This window comes from Oikopleura dioica, chromosome XSR, assembly GCF_907165135.1.
Source record: "Oikopleura dioica chromosome XSR, OKI2018_I68_1.0, whole genome shotgun sequence".
Classification (NCBI taxonomy): Eukaryota; Metazoa; Chordata; class Appendicularia; order Copelata; family Oikopleuridae; genus Oikopleura; species Oikopleura dioica.
The window spans coordinates 602102-619088 of NC_137294.1; the positions used below are offsets into that span (position 1 = coordinate 602102).

At 46.3% G+C, this 16987-nt stretch overlaps 2 protein-coding genes across 2 annotated transcripts; one reads left to right on the forward strand and one right to left on the reverse strand.

Annotated features, from left to right (window-relative positions):
• The first annotated feature begins 198 nt into the window (after positions 1–198).
• LOC145707056 (uncharacterized) lies at positions 199–2268 on the forward strand. Its single transcript, XM_081784533.1, has 8 exons — positions 199–537; positions 579–754; positions 798–952; positions 1003–1212; positions 1372–1661; positions 1708–1899; positions 1943–2051; positions 2100–2268. The coding sequence occupies exons 1-7, from the start codon at positions 388–390 to the stop codon at positions 1946–1948; spliced, it is 1179 nt and encodes a 392-aa protein (XP_081640659.1). The 5' UTR covers positions 199–387; the 3' UTR covers positions 1949–2051; positions 2100–2268.
• A 10684-nt stretch (positions 2269–12952) lies between these two features.
• Positions 12953–16912, reverse strand: LOC145706647 (phosphatidylinositol 4-kinase beta-like). Its single transcript, XM_081784072.1, is given in 12 exon segments — positions 12953–13149; positions 13197–13319; positions 13367–13426; positions 13503–13612; positions 14141–14664; positions 15014–15086; positions 15129–15422; positions 15425–15636; positions 15820–16072; positions 16112–16345; positions 16391–16472; positions 16892–16912. Coding segments are annotated over 12 exon segments (2055 nt in total). The 3' UTR covers positions 12953–13080.
• Between the last annotated feature and the right edge of the window lie 75 nt (positions 16913–16987).

The window sequence follows — 16987 nt, forward strand, 5'->3', positions numbered from 1 at the left end:
TTGTTTTGACAAAAGATTTGAAATCTGCACTGCAGAATTAGTATTGACTGAGATTTTTAAGTTGATCCGGTCAGTCGCTTCTGATATCAGTAGGCAGGCATAAGATTGTTATAACGTGACTCATCCGACTTCGGGGATCGAAAATTTTTGGATCTTCAAGAAGTGGAGATCGAGAGTGGTGATCGATCACCACAATTTCGGGGTGGAGATCGCGCGGATCTCCACGCAATCGGAGATCCAAACAACCCGCGCTCCACTCATTGGTGATTCCTCTCGAGCGCCTCATTTCGGATCTCCAGCGATCACCCCCGATCCTAGACCTAGCTTTCCCATTTCTTCACTCGAAGCGAAAGAGCTCGATCATTTCAGTTTGAAAAAGAGAGAGAGATGGATTCTTCATCAAACGGTTCTGAGTTTTCGGGGGAAGAGACGGAAAGCTACTCCGGTCCGTCGATAATAGAAGTGTTCAGTATCAAGGGTTACACAATGGAGACCTTGGTTGAAGCTGTGATTGACGGACCGCTCGGCGAAGGCTGGGTAAGTAACAAATTGTGTACTCTTCGTTGATTTCCTTTTAGGGCGAGGACGATTTTTTGCTCCTTGCGGACATCATCACCGACGAAAAAGTCTTCTACGCGGAAGATTATGGGCCCGACGTTGTCATTGACATTATCAAACGATTCCTCAGAGAAAGACCTGACGAAACCGAGTTCGAAGCAGTCTGGCTCTCCCGATTCATCAAACAGCTCATCTGGTAAAGCAGTTTTCCCTTCAACGCGTGTCATTTCTCTTTTTAGTGGCATCGAGAAATACGCAGAGTCGCAATCAGACGACGAGTATGTGAAGACGCAGCATCTTCTTGCACGAGTTTTCGATCTTTGGTACTTTGATAGAAGCGCCGAGATTCGTCGGGGACTATTCCGGGCGATGTGGGCTCTTTTCGACGATTTCTGTAAGTTTTTGCCTGAAACTTTCAACTAAAAAGCTACTTTCAAATTTTAGTCATCAAGAAAGAGCTGAAGCTGCCATCAAAGCACCTGGAGTTCATCAAACTAACGATGCTCATCAAACTAACATGGGGATATCCTATCCGATATAGCGACGAATACTCGCCAGAAAAATCGATGGCGAAGAAAATAGTCGACCTGATTCTTGGTCAAGAGCAACCAGCGCCTGTTCAAGTCGCTGGCTTCGAATTGTTTCAGATTCTGTGTGAGTAAAGCCTAGACTTGGCAACCTGTGTACAAAACCTGAGTCAGGTTAAATTCTTGCGGCTTTTAATTAGAGAAATTTCTGACCCTGACTCAGGTTTTCTACGCAGATTGCGAGCACCGATTACAAAGTATCTTCTGGAATTAAACTTCATTTCAGATGATGGAGCAAAGAATCGAGAAGAAATCTTCGAGAACTTTGAGGAATTCGCAAAGCTTCTGGAGAAAGAATCTAGTCTTGTGGAACTTTGTCGAAGATTCCAAACGATCAGCGCTTTTGATCAGGTCGAAAAAGTGATGTACGGAAAGACGGAGTATCAAAAGGCGTATCTCTCCTTCCAAAGAAAATTTGCGCTGATGATGGTCATGGTCGAAGATTTCGAGGCCCAGTTCTTTCCCATCTTCAAGCACCAGACGGAGAGCGCAACGATCAAAATTAGTGAGAAATATGTAAGCTTGAATCTTGTCATTGTTTTTGATTAAAATCTGTTTCAAGGTCGTCGTCCATTTGGAGATGGAATATGACGAGCATGTGACGATATTCTTCAATAGAAACTCCAGCTTTCACGGAAAGAACATTGAAGACGTGCTCAAAAGAGAAGGGCCTTTTTCTTCACCGCAGAGGAAGGGGAAAGTTCCTCTTTCGAAGCTACAGCTGCCAGTCCAGCTCCCGCCAGCGCTAAGAAAGGTAACTGTCTCTACCATGCTTTAAGTTTGAACAAAAGTTATAGAGTTAAAATTTTCCGACTTGGAACGGCGCGATTCAGAATTGGCTCCACTCAGCAGAGGTCTCGAGGATTGCCAGTTGAAATTGAAGCGGACGCGGGCGACTGAGGAAAAGTACGCTTCAATATTTTAACTTGCTTTTTTCTAATAACTCTTTTTCAGTTCCTCAAGTAAAGTTTCCGGGGAAATGAGAGGTTCAAGAGGCTCGACTCCGGATTTGCCAGTCGAGAGCAGCAGCAGCCCAGCCGACTTGAACTTGGCGCCTCCTCCCAAAATGTCAAAGCCGGCAAAGACTCGTCCAAGCTCCAACCTGCTGCCGGATGTTATGGCGAAGTTGAGAGAGGTAGGATTGACGGAATTCATTCAACTGAAATGATTTCTTTCTTTAGAAATTTGCGAGTATTTCTCAACTCATGCCGCGGGTGGAAGAAAGCATCGAAGAAATCCAGGCCGTCAAGAAGCAATTCGACGAGCACTTAGAGGCTCGGGAAGATCTGCGCCGAAACGTGGAAAAGGTTATGAAGGACTCCGAGGAACTTGCCGAAGAGGGCGAGCGTATGAATGCGTTGGCGGTGATGTTGAAGGAGTACGCGGAGAAGCTCATCGCGGACATGAACCGCAAATAGTAAAACTATAGCGAGCCCGTTTTCACTGCCCATCTATTATCACCTGCCTCGCTTGCTGTAATAAACAGAATATTTTTACCCACAAAAAGAAGGTACTGCTAAAATCGGAGCATTATTTTCCATTTTTTAAACAGAAATCAAGGAAGACAAAAATTCTAAAGCAAAGATTCTCCATTTCGAATAAAAACGCATTGAGCCGCAGGCTTAGAATAAATTATTAACTGTAATCCGCGATGAGCGTTCCTAATCAGCGCTGGCCAATTTAGACGACTTGAGCATTATCATTCCAAATCGCCAGTTACCGTATGTGGCCGACGACTCCAATAAAAAGATGCATAATTGAATCCGTCCTTCTGCCATCAGATATTCATTTCGAAGCTCGATTCTTCTTCTTGGAGCTCCTTGTTTTTTAAATTTAGATTTCGATCAAGTAGATTTCAATTATTGAATTCCGAAATAACTTGGAACGGTGGAATTTTATTTATTTCGCTGGAAAATGATTGTTTGTCCGTGTTTAGTGAGATTGAATTCGTGAACAGAGCAGAGTCGATGAAGCTTCTCGTCGCTGGAGTCGCGAAAACCCTCGATCTCGAATCTTGGCATTTGAGTTGTGTTTCCATTTTTACATGACGATTTTGCACTTTTTACATTTTGCTGCGCGTCGTCCGAGTCCGTGTCTTCGTAATACGGCTCGATCACGTGGTTGTTTTGCACCGACTCCTGAATTCAAGCCATAAGTCATCTATCTTGGTGTTGTAGTTACCGCTTTCTGCTGGGGAATCGAGCAAGAACAGCATGTTCTTTTTGGCAAATGACTTCTGATGGAGGAGTGGTACCACTCTTTTCCGACGCGACGTAGATCCCCACGAGTGAAGGCGTAGATGATCGGATTCGCAATGGCGGAAACACTGGCGAACACCTAAACAAGGTAACAAACCAGTTTTCTACTCAGGTGGCCGCTGAGCTCGGCAACCTGAGTCAGGCTTTGAAGAGCGAAAATGAAAAGCCGCGTAGCAACACAATCACTCTTATGTACTTGAAAATCTTGGCGAAGCCGCTTTGCGGCTTCGTTTTCAAAAGCCGCTACGCAGCTTTTCACTTTCGCTCTTATTGGGATCTTAGATTCGTTAGACTCCCTCGTCCCCTAAGGTCACTTGCTTATCTAGATCGAGCTTTGCTCGGTCGCCGCCGTGTATTTCTCTTCATTCGGTAATTCACGCAGTTCGTGAATTAACCTCTATTTTACTCCAGCTCGAAATACAGACGTCAAAGATACTTTACTCGTTTTCTTCACTCGTCCAGATATAGAGAGCAGGCAAACTACGCTAGAAGTGGGAGATTCAGCAGAAGCTAGGATCCCTTCAGTGGTATCAGAGTAGTCCCGTTGGAGAAAAGGTAAATTTTCCGCCATCGACAACCGAAGTTTCGCAACTTGGACGCTGATTGGCCGTCAGCGGAGTCGAGGGGAACCGAATCACCAACCGCCACCGCGCCGCCGGAGAAACTCCACTCAGAGAATTTTCCGCGCCGCACCACACCAACACCACCCCGAGCGAGCGCCACCACACGAGCGCCACCACGACCCACGCGCCGAAAGTCGCGCCCACGCAACCACGCACGCACGCCGGGGAAAACCTAAAATACTGAGAAAAACATAATTCTTTCGCCACTTTTCACCAAAAATCGAGAGAAGTTTACGAAGAATCGACCCTTGGACCAGACCTTGAAATTTCGACAATCGCTGGACAGAGAAATCGTCGGGCGTTTGCGCAAAAGGCACCTCAGCTCATCATATTGCGACTTTTAGTCGCAGTATTTTCTGAGGGCCTGAAAGGTAATCCAAGGCCCATAAACCCTTACTGCCGATATATTTCGAGCTATGGCGGCGAACAAATCACTGCTAGAAACCGTCACCGAAATAAGAAGCATAAACGATCGAGTAAACTACCTCGAAGAACAAGTGCGAAATGACGAATCACTAAAGCCAAGCCTAGAGCCCTTGATCACAGAAAGCAGAGTAAAATTAGAACAGCTCAGTACAACGCTTCTTACCTGCGAGCTCGATCAAGGAAAAGACTCTACGAATGCGACAATGAGAGAAGAAGCATGGGTGGCCACTACCTGGTCTCGTCACGTCCAAGACTTGCCGAAGCTGGACGCCGCATGCAACACATCTTTCAACACCTTCTTGGGCAGAGCCGACATTTATCACCGCGCCTACGTCCGCGACAGACCTTCACGTGAACAGCCTTTCATCGCAGCAGTGTACAGCCACTTCGACTTGAACATCGAACGCTCACTTGGAACCGAATTTCTGAATTGTCAAGACTGGAAATCGGCCAAGGCGCTGCTAGAGAAATCATTCGCCGCGAAGAGTCACTACTTACTGAAGCTAAGCGAAGTTTTCGACGTCGAATACGACCATTCGAAGCCGTTTGCACACTACACCGCCAACGTCTTGCAAAAGATGAACGAGGCGAAGCAAGCGACTTTGAACTCTTACCGACAAGAGAAGTCAGCCGACGCCGGGGTCGATGAAATATTTGACATATTCTCGACGATGATGCTGTACTTGAATCTTAGGAAAGAAGAACCAGACGTTTTCAACGCAATCCTTCCAAGCCTATCAAAAGTTTACGATATCAACGAACTCTGCCGTCTCGCCCAATCCACAAGACAGAATCGAGTTGACAGCGCGACCGTCTCCCAGCACTTCAACAGAAATAAGAACAAAAAGAAGAAGAATGCTAAGCGCGCCAGCAACGATTCTAAGGATGGGAAAGACGATAAACAACCAGAATCCAAGAAGATAAATACGACTAAGAACGTTGAAGATTTCCAACCATTCGACGTTCACTTTTACACAGTGAAGAAGAAGCGACCAGGAAAGGCTTATTTCGCTTCGGCTACCATCATTACGGGCTCTAAAAGTTTTGACGTATCGATGGAAGTCGACAGCGGAGCCGAGTCCTCCTGTCTGTCCGCTGCTTACGTTCCCGACGAATTTCTCCAGATGCTGAAGCCCTGTCCCTTCAAGGTCACCGGTTTCAGCCCAAATATTCCCGCCGAGCAGCCGATGGGTATCCTTCCCTGCCGCTTATCATTCAATGGTGGCCCTGCATTCTCCCTGAATCTCACCATTATGCCAGGCAGTAAATACCCAAGTCTACTGGGCCGCGATATACTAGAGAATGCGATGACGGACAGCTTCACAGTCGACAATAAGAATCGTACTCTCTCATTTTGCTACAACGAAGCCTTCACACAAACTGAGACTCAAGTGGTGAAGCTGGACGGAGTGAAGCGGACCAAAATCAAGAAATACTTGACTACTAGATCAGCGGTCAAGGATAGCGATCGATCCCGCACTCAACCGCCACCAAAAGTCCCAAAGCTGGACGCACCTAACAAGAACGCAGCCAGGTGCCCCATTCAGCTAGCGAAGCAAAAACTCGGAATTACCCTACCAGCAAACGCCGACCCGGGGCAAAAGAAGGTGGTCGCCGAGCTGTGTTTGGAATTCGACGACAGATTCGGCTGCGACGGTCAAAAAATGGGTGAATTCCCGTTCGAGATCGAAATCCCGACTGATGGTACGAGTCGAAACATCAGTCAACACCCGATTCCGCAAGCTTTTCATGGTCAGGTCAGCGATCACATCTCCGAACTGCTCGAAACGAAAATAATAGAAGAGATCAAAGACCAGAAAGGGTTTAACAGCCCGGTATTGCCTATTCCTAAGAAATCTGGGGAAATGCGCTTCTGCATCAACTACAAAAACAGCCTGAACAAATGCCTCTCCGACAAATCCGACCCTTACCATCTCCCAAGCATGGAGGATACGATTGCGAACATTGGACCGGGCAATAAGTTTTTCGCCACAGTTGATCTACGAAGTGGATATTGGCAGTGCCCTGTAAAGAAAAGCGACAGGTACAAGACTTCCTTCCAGTGGGGTGGGAAATCTTACGCCTTCTGCAGACTACCATTCGGTTATCGATGCTCGGGGAATATATTCTCGCGCGTCGTAAACACAATTCTCGACTCAAGCCCCACCAGGAAAAAGATGCTTTCTTATATCGATGACATAGTGTGTTTTGGGAAGACTTTCAGCTGCTATTACAACACTCTCCGAAACCTATTCATCGCGCTCCGCAAGTTTAACGCTAAACTCAAGGGCGAAAAGTGCTCTTTCCTACAATCCGAAGCTCACTTTTTGGGCCGAATCATCAACGAAGATGGAATCAAACCGGACCCTGCGCAAGTCTCCGCTCTTCGTCAGATGAAACCCCCACGCTCCCAAAAGGAGTTAGCTTCATTAATCGGGTCATTGAATTGGATCCGAGGTTTTCTAGAAACGAAAATGGGCGAAGCTATTTCATCCGGTTGCTTCTCGAGCAGAATGAAGCCCATAAACGATGTTCGAAATTCGGCGAACGAAACAAATTGTTTCAAGTGGACCAAAGAAGCGGATTTGGCGCTCAAGGAAATTCAACGACGACTCTCCGAGACTCCAGTCATAAGTTTTCCTAACTTTGACGAGTCTTTTCATCTCTACACAGACGCGAGCCTGTACGCAGCGGGTGGCGTCCTGCTACAAGAGTATGGCGGGAGAGTGCACCTAGTAAGCGCGATTTCCCACACCTTCAACAAAGCTGAAAGAAAATGGAACACTTCAGAAAAGGAAATGTTTAGCATTGTCTGGTGCTGCGAGCGACTGGAAAAGCTCCTGAAAGGTAGATTCTTTCAGATTCACACAGACCACCGATCTTTGATCTTCCTACACAAAAAGAAGTTCAAGAATTCTAAAATAAGCCGATGGCAAAGCCGATTGGAAGAATTCGATTTTCACATTGTCTACATCAAGGGATCAGAAAATCAATTCGCCGACTTTATGAGCCGCAGACCTGGCGAGGACGACAAATCACTTGGATACGACTCTGAGTTTCCCGTTGGTCGCGAGTACGAAATCGACAAGAATTCACCAGTACGTGTCTTCGTCCCTTTCTGGAACGAAAATCAGTTTCCGGAGAAAATCACTTTATCAGAGGTGAAGATACATAAGGTAAACGTCAAGGCTATCGCGGCGCCAATGGAGATTCCGTTGGTGTCAGCGAATTATAATAACATTCTGGACTATCAAAGGGAGGACTCTGCTCTGAGTGCAATCATCACTTTTCTGGAATCTGGTAAGGAGCCACTGGACATAAAATCGCTGGTGAAGGACTCCGACCACCGACAATCGTCTCTACTCAAGATGGAAAAAGCTCTGTTCCTGGATAACACTACCGGGTGCTTGATGTGTCAATTCAAATCTGGCGCGCGGGCGGTGGTACCGGAAGCGGTAAAAAGTCACTTTCTCTTTCTAGCTCACGACTTGTCCGGTCATCTGGGCGAGCCGCGGACTTTAGAGCGATTAGAGGACGTTTGGTGGCCTTCATTTCAAGACGATGTTTCTAACTACGTCCACAGCTGCGTCCCTTGCCTACGCAGAAAAGGATCTGCTGGAACTCGTACCAAACCGCCACTTGGAACCCTTCGTCGTGGAAAAACAGCTGGCGAATCGATTCAGATCGATTTCGCTTGTATGCCTCCCGCTGGCGGATTCAAGTATTATTTGGTGGTGGCGGACACTTTCTCTCGCTACACTTGGTGCATTCCGACGCGGTCCGACACTGCTATCTGCGCTGCAAAAGCGCTCATCTACAAGGTCTTCCTTCCCATGGATTTCTTGCCGAAACATCTACACAGTGACAGAGGTACCCACTTCTGCGCAAGCGTGATTGACGAAATGTGTAAGCTTAACCAGATAAAACATACAATAAGTACCGCATTTCACCCTCAATCAAACGCTTTCGCAGAAAGAGCGAATCGGACTATCAAAAACAGTCTATTCTGCATGGTCAACTCATCTTCCGGTCGAAAAACTTGGGCCGACTGCGTTCCCCACGTGATGCGCGCGCTCAATAGTGTGAAAAACAAAAGCACGAAAATTTCACCGCGAGAAGTTTGGTTTGGCCGAAAAAGTACTTTCACCCACTCTACTGGCGCAGAAATGACAGCGGAAACACCTCAGGTGTTTGGTCTCAATGTGGGAGCTTTAGCGAAATCGGCGGAAGCCATTGTGAAAACTGCGATGGAAGCTGCTGACCGAGCCATGGAGCACAGGCTGAAAAACGAGCCTAAGCCGAGACCAATCCCCGCTGGCGCTGTCGTGTACATTAAGCGAGAAAACCTGACCGACGCTAAAAGCAAGAAGGAACGCTGGGTAGGTCCCCTGAAAGCCGTTTCGAGCAACGACTGGGTCGTCATGGTCGAAGATAAAAAAGGACAACGTGATTTCATCCATCGAGAACACGTGGTTCACGCCGCAGAACGAAATCACGACTTACGCTGGATTGATTACTACGAGGCCGAGTACGTATTCCCACATTTAACCGAAATCGTTAAGTCGAAAGTCCCACAAAAATCGCCTGTTCCTACTTCCAAACCGATGGAAAAGTCCGGGTCGAAGTCGCATGGGGGGAGGAAATCTTCTCAGGTCGCGTCGACTCCGATGGTTGCTATGGAAAAACCGCCAAGATCATCTCTATCACCTATTTTGGAAAGTAGACGCCGATTGGACATGGAAAATCTGGGAGATACAACCGCTACATCTATTTTGGACTCGTCGGTAGCTCCAGCCGAGCCGTCAGATCGCTGGTACTCTGGTGGTACTCTTTATGAAACTGCCGAGGACATGTCAGCTGATGCTACAGTGATTTCGGAGGTTGCTGCGCCCGACAATAGCCATATGTCAGTCGATAAACATAATTCAACAGTAGTTGAGGGCTCAGCAACTGAAAACAGCAAGAAAAGAACCCGTCCAAAGTCTTCACCAGATCGTCAATACTCAGCCGGCGCCGATCCGAATGCGACTTTAACCGAAGTTGGAGCAGCTCATCTCCCGAAACATACAAAACGAGCACACCGTGAAACGAGGCCCGTCGAACCTCTAAACATCGGCACAAACTCGGGTCAGTCATACGACTAAGCGCAAGTACTGCCCCACTCAGGTCCCCTATTCATCGACCGGGGCCTGAAAAGGTACGGAAATTATCACAGTTTACCGTCGCCGACGTATTTTGAGTTCTTCTACATGTGCAGCTACTCCTTCATGTCATCACCGCTCGGACATCACGAAAACTTCGCATCTGATTCAAGCTTTTTCCCAAAAAGGGTTTTTAACGCGAATCAGACTGCCTCGACGTTTCGAACCTGCCATGTTACTCATCTTACGCTTATACTCCTGCAAAAATCACACACTTTGGCCTTAGAGGACGTTTCAGTCTCATGGGGGTATTGGGATCTTAGATTCGTTAGACTCCCTCGTCCCCTAAGGTCACTTGCTTATCTAGATCGAGCTTTGCTCGGTCGCCGCCGTGTATTTCTCTTCATTCGGTAATTCACGCAGTTCGTGAATTAACCTCTATTTTACTCCAGCTCGAAATACAGACGTCAAAGATACTTTACTCGTTTTCTTCACTCGTCCAGATATAGAGAGCAGGCAAACTACGCTAGAAGTGGGAGATTCAGCAGAAGCTAGGATCCCTTCACTCTTCAAAGCCTGACTCAGGTTTTCCACACAGGTTGCCGAGCACAAATAAGGAGAGAATACCTGAGTAACGGAGTTCCAGTAGAACATCCAAGGCTGGTTTTTGTCGATCAAGAGCATGGAGAGCGTGAGCAAGTGATTGGGCGTCCAGGTGACGACGAAAGAAGCGATGACGCAGGCGATCATTCGGTTAACTCTTTTGCTCCTGCTCGCACTCGACGATTTCCTATTTTGAAAAGATTGAGTAACTACGGGAGAAACTCGAAAAAGGCGGCTTACTGCAAATTGGAGGCGGTTCTCCAAATGAAGGCGTAGCTCACAGTAATGATCAAAATCGGCAAAAGGAAACCCGTCACCATGCGTCCAATTAAGAAAATCTGCGACATCTTTCTCGATGAAAAGTCCCAAACGCATCGCGAGTACTGGATCGTTTCTGTGGCGAGCAGATCGCAGTTGTTCGAACTTGTCTGGTTGAAATCGTCGGTTGAGTCGTCTTCGCGGCAGTATTTGACTGGGTCGTACTTGTAGATCATTTTTGTGCGGAAGAAGATTGCTGAAATATGGATTGAGGGGCGAAATTGCAGAAACTAATCCGTACCTTGACTAGACAGGCCCAAAGAAAAAGTCCAGGCGATTAAGGCCAGAAGCCAGCCATATGTGATCGTCCTGATTTTCCTCGCTTAGAGTGGGCTACCAATTCATTTCAACCCTTTTTATTCGGTCTAAAGCAATTTTGAAAGTGTATTTTTGGATTACCAATAAGATTGCTGTATTTGGCCTGCCGGCCAATCAAAACCCTGATCCACAAAATCACTTCCATAAATTGGTTTAACCCTTTTTATTTTAACTAACAACTTGATTTGGAAAGCCCTATTGACTTGTATTGGATGGCAGACTGCGATGTACCGGTCTATGCTCATAATCGACAAGAAGTAGACCGAGCCGTAGAGGTTGAGCAGCGATATTCCAGAAAAGACCTTGCAGGCGGCGTTGCCGAGATTCCAGCGACGCAGGCGAAAGAGATCTGATGGCAAGTCACGATTTAAGTTCTCGGCGAATTAATCTTGCTAAAATCGAGGACCTTAGCATTCGCCCAAATGGGCAGTCTGTGTTGGCTTTGATCTTCTCCTGTAAATAACTACTGTACATTAATAATAATGCTTACACATGTAAATGGGTATAAATGATGCGCCTTCATCCATTTTTAAGGTCGCTTCGTTGTTTTCAAAAGCGATAACTCGAGAAATTATCAAAGCCCTTGCCCAAGACAGTACAGAAAGTCGGCCGCGGACAGATTCAAAATCTCGCCTGAATTGTAAATTGCTCGATTAGACACACACTGAGCTGTAGATAGAGCGTTACTGCCGTTTAGTTCTCCTTCTCAAGTGCAATACCACAGCGTTGAAAATTTAATTGGACGAATTCAATTCCGAATCAATTAAAAATGGACTCAGATATGTACTGAAACGGTCCCGCAGGTTCACCCTCTTCCGCCCTTTTTTACTGTTTCTTTTCTTCTTTTGAGTTTAAATCTGGCTTTAATTCATTAGCGCCTTAAAAACATATGGGGGTCTTATGCTGCTGGCCAAGCTGATTTTGACACTAAAAAGCGATAATAAAGAATTAGTTTCACGCTCAAGTTAGAATGTCAATAACGCAAAAAGCCTGCAGCAGAAAGGAGCAATAGTGATTATCCGGAATCACGCAGTGGAAAATGCACTCTAAGACGAAGTAAGCTAATCCAGCTGGTTAAGAAATGTACAATCCCTTTCAAAATGTCAACCGCCGTCTTGAGCCCTCGCTTGAGCATCAGCGCGATAATTAGTAGATTGCCGACGACTCCGAGTATGCTGATAATTGCCAGGTCAAGGTTGAGCAAACTTTACTTTTGACACTTGCAAGTACAGTAAATATGCACTTGGGAAGATTCATGTTGAGTCTTGGAAAAAGTCTTGGAGGGGCTGACTTTTTCAAATAAAATAAAGTGCGAAAAAGTTTTTTTATCTTAGTCAGAGATTGATTTTGACCAAGATTCTGAGAATTCTCTCCATAAAAATTTTTTTAAATCGATAATTAAACGTTAAGTAATTTCTAATTAATGTAATAATAGTGTCAAATTAATAGTGTAAAATAAATTCTAATCGAAATCTTGGTCGAAATATTTCTGATGGCAAATTTGCGTAACCTTGGCATAAAGAATCGGGGCAACAAAATTGTCCAGCAGTTGCCCTTCATCGCTGATTTGAATTTCGATATTGCGAGTTTTTGAAGATATTTGACACGGAGTTTCTTAAAATTGGAAATCCATGCCTGGGTATTTGATTCTTGTCGATATATCTTATGTTCTCTAATGCGTCTCCCATTGTTTCTCGCTTCTCTGCCAAAAAAAGGAAGAAACTCCTGCTAACTTCTCTTTTCCTTCTTCTGTTTCGGATGCGAGGATAAGAATGAGAGCTTGCTCGAGCGCCCCCTACACTCGCCGCCGGGCAGTGCAAGAAAACGACTTGATGAAGATGCAGTAAAATGAGGAGTTATTTCGACTTTGCTGATAAAAGAAGTTGACTTACGGGCTAATAGCTATTCCCTTGTGCTTTTACTTGTCTCCCAGGGCTTCTTTTTTGCATAAAAACCAGGCGAAGGAAAATACAGACAGAATAATGCATGCATCTCATGGAGGCTATTATTAATTCAATGAAATTCATCTCCAAGAAAAATAGATGTAACATCAAGATCGCATAAAAAATAAAATATCTCCCCCGAAATTCGGGAGTTATTTCATTTTTCAGTTTTGGAAGTTTTAGAAGTGCGAATTGTTCTTTATTGCAAATGAATAGTTTTAAATTTCATATTTAGATAGTAATAGTAGTTTTAAACAGAAACCAGCGTTGCACCAGGCCCGGAAAATCAAGAAAAAGAGTCGAGTTCACAGAATTCCGTTGGTCAAGTATTGGAACTGGTCGTAGAGCTTCGTCGTCCACGAGTTCACCGACCCCTGTTTAATTCGTGAAAAGCGCGTTTTTCGTGAAAGTGGCTGCTTACCTCGACCATGGAGTCGATAATCAAGGTGAGCTGGTCGTCCGGAGTCTGGAGCAGGAAGCGCTCCTGGAACTGCTTGACCGTGTTGGAAGTGAAGCAGCTGAGTCTTGGACCACACTGAGCCACCTCAAAAAGTCATTTTCGAATTGATTTTCGGGCTACTGAATTGATACCTCAGCGAGCGTGACGATACTGTCCCTGTGCTTGGCAGCCGCTCTCAGCCCTTCCAAGGCGTCGCGAGAAGAGACGGTATATGCGCGCTCGTACACACACACAAATAAATGTCTCTGGCGCCTGTCCTTTCATTAGCAAGACCTTGTAATAGCGGAACTTGTCGGATTCCATCCCTCCCATCAGTTCCACCATGTCCTCTGTCAGCTTGAAAGCGGATTGCTCAAAGCCCAAGTTCTTGCCAGGCGAACTTTGACGCGTTCCAAATCGTTACAGTAATCTGGCAGAGGCAAGACGATTATTTTCTACTTTCGTAATGCCTTTTATGCTGCTTTCTCGCTGCCAGAAAAAATGCGGCTTTTGATTAGTTCAAGTGAAACCTTGGTGGCCACAGATCGGCTAATAATTAAACAACGGCAGTGCCACAAAACTGCGAAAATAACTAAACTCGTTCGACAGCCTGTGTAGAAGCCTGAGTCAGGGTCCTGATAGGGCTTTCAACCGCGAACTCAGGTTTCTACACAGGATGTCGTCCCGAGTTTCTAAGAAATCGACAAAAAGTTCAATCTTCTGGTAGCGAAATAAATCGAGAAAGTCACTGGTTTGAAAATAAACCGATTCTCGATTCTAACCAGGATCAATTTCGCGGTCACTTAGAGTTATCTAGTTCAGTCGAACTCTCATTTCTTCGCTGATTTTAATTCTAATTGCTAGGCTTCAATTATGACTGAGTCCTTGGCGAACGCCTGATTGTTGTCTTTAATTTGAGAACGCGTAACTATTGAGCATAAAGCCAAAGTCAATATGAACGATGTGACCTTCCGAGTCGAGCAGAATGTTGCCGTTGTGTCTGTCCTTGACTTGGAGCAGGTAGCAGACCAGCGAGTAGCCGGCGCACGAGAGGACGAAGTTGTTCATCGCCGTCATGTAGCCTTCGGAAGTGGGGGCGCCGAACTCTTTGATGAAGTAGGCCTGCAGTCCGCCAGGCTCCATCTTCTTGATCTGGTGGACACTGGGCGCGTTGACGATCGGCTCCAAAATGCCCGAGTCGGGCCCAGTAACGAGGATCTTGTACGGCCTGATCCAGATCTTCGTCATTTCTTTGTCCCAAGCCGCCTTCAACGCCGTCATCAGCTGGTAGGCGAGCATCTCTTGGCGCAGGTCGTCACCGCACTTGACGATGATGGGCAGCAGCTTCCAGTTCTTGAGGTGGCCATAGGGCGAAGCCTCGCGGATCTTGCGCTCTTTCTCGGCGAAGGGCTCTTTCAGCGCCGCGGCGGAGGGATCATCCGGGTCAATTCTAAACAATCATTACTTCGGATCCGCTTTTTCACTTTTAATCATCGATCTGTGTCTGACTGGAGGATACTCTTTTAAATAAGCGGCAACACTTAAGATTAGACTCTTTTATTCCATAAGCTTGGATACCGAGGCTCGGTGGTAAAAACCTAAGGAGCTTAACTCGAGTTGAAGCTGAGCACTTATTCTGAATTTATTCAAAGTATATTTAAGACCTCAGAAGAGCTTGGCAAACTATGAAAAAACCTGACGTAGGATTCTTGAAGAGCCTGAATAAAAAAACAGATTCATATCATGACTTTTTTGGACCCTGACTCAGATTTTTACACAGGTTTGCTTGAGCATATTACCTGAGATCGCCCATAGAAGCGGTAGTTTCTTGATGCAGTCGAAGTCGAATGTCAGCAGCGAGAACAGTATGCCCTAAAGAAGTTTTAAAGAGATTGTTTAAAGTTGAAAGCTCACCTGTGTCGTAGGACTGGACGGAGTCGCCGGAGCGAATGGAAATGCGGGATAAAGAGACGTTGTCGGATTGGGGCGCCTCTTTCTGGGAAGGCGGCGAGTAGGCCTGCTCGTCGTGGTCGGAAACGTCGGAAGCGTCGTTTGAAGAAATGTGAGTTGCGATAGGAACTGAAACTGGTTTGATCGTCTCGTCGAGCTCTTCCTCGGTCGTCTCTTCGTCGGAAAAGGTCTGTCTGTCCAGAATGACCGGCGGGGACTGGGAAGAGCCCTCGTGCAGCGAGGACTCGAGAAGTTTTGCGGCAAGTTGTCGACTGCTTTGTCGGGCGTGAGGAGCACCTCGAGATAGGCGAAGTAGGGCGCCTTGTCCTTGGAGTTTAGGACGACGGCGGCGGCGGGCGTGATGCGCAACACGAAGTGGGAAAGCTCCGAAGCGATCGGGTTCCAAACCCGCCGCGGCAGGTGCAGGTTCAGCTCGTTCAGCTCGGAAACAAGCCGCTGCGTCTTCGACTCCCTAAATTGCCAATTAGAAATAAGGCTCGTCAATTAACGAGTTCTTAATTGACGCGAGCTTTGACGCTATTGAGTGCCTTAGAGATTGCTCCCGACGGAATTCAGAAGAGTCTAAATTTCAGACTTTTCTTCAAAAGTTCAATTATTGACATCCATATTTTTCTTTTTCCATTCTCAAATTTACCTATCAGGCTGGGAAACGAGCCGCCTGCCAATGTCGATGAGCGATTCGATGAAAGTAAGCTGCTCGTTGTTCTCGGCGTTTTGGATTTGGGCTGTGCCGATGTCGGAGCAGGAGGAGTTCTGGCGAGATATTGCACTTTCGCCCTTGATGATTGCGTTTCGGAGTTTTTCGGCGAGTTTTTTTCTGCTTTGTGGCAATGAGTCGTTCACGGAGCCCAGAAGTAATGCACAGTTCAGCGCAAAGTCGATATTTTCTGACGATGTTTAAAAAAAAGACGAATTTCGGCGTTTACCTTTGCATCTTTTGACGAGAAAGGGATGGATGCACTTTCTGGTGTCCTCCTCGGTGTACAGATAGAGAATGAGAAGCTGGGGGAGGTAAAAGTCGAGCTCGGCGGGCGGCAAGTCGAAGAGCCGGTTTCCTAGGAACTGGAGGATGCCCACTTCTTTCGACTTGAATAAATAGTGGATGGCGATGTTGGCGTCGAACAGCTCCGACGCAAACAGCCGGTGCAGCCCTGTTTCATCTAAATAAACCTTCATTTCAACCTCTCTTTTTCTGGAGTTCTTACATTTGTCCGATTCCGATTCCTTGGGCGAAAGTGGTCCTAACTTCACCGACGATGTGATTGTCGAGTATAACCTTCTTTTCGCCTTTCAATCGAGCTTTATGTTGATGAAAAATCAGAAGTTTGGAAAAGCCAGCCCCTCCGGCCACTTCCCCGCGGGGATTTGGCTGGAGGGGCTTTGTTTGGTCAATTTGGGCCCAAGGCTCTCCAAACGTAAAAGCCCCTCCAGCCAAATCCCCGGGGAAGTGGCCAGAGGGGCTGGAAGAAAAACGATCAACGCTAGAATAAAAATGCCAGAAGAGTGTATTTCTATTCGAAACGGAGAATCTTTGCTTTACAATTCTTGTTCTTCCTTGATTTCAGTTTAAAAAACCGGAGCAAAAAAAACTTTTTTTTTGAGCCGAGATTCGCTTGATTTTTGCTCAGGTTCTCTATTCAGCGCTAGAATTGTGAGGGGCTTTTGTCAGAAGAAGACTGAGAGTTGAATGCTTTCTTGTTAGTTGCCTTGCTTGGCTTTTTGATCATTCCGTGTTTTTCCAGAAGTTTAGACGCTTCGCCGTCGCCGCCTTTTCGAGTCAAGCGCGGTTTTGCCCATTTCGA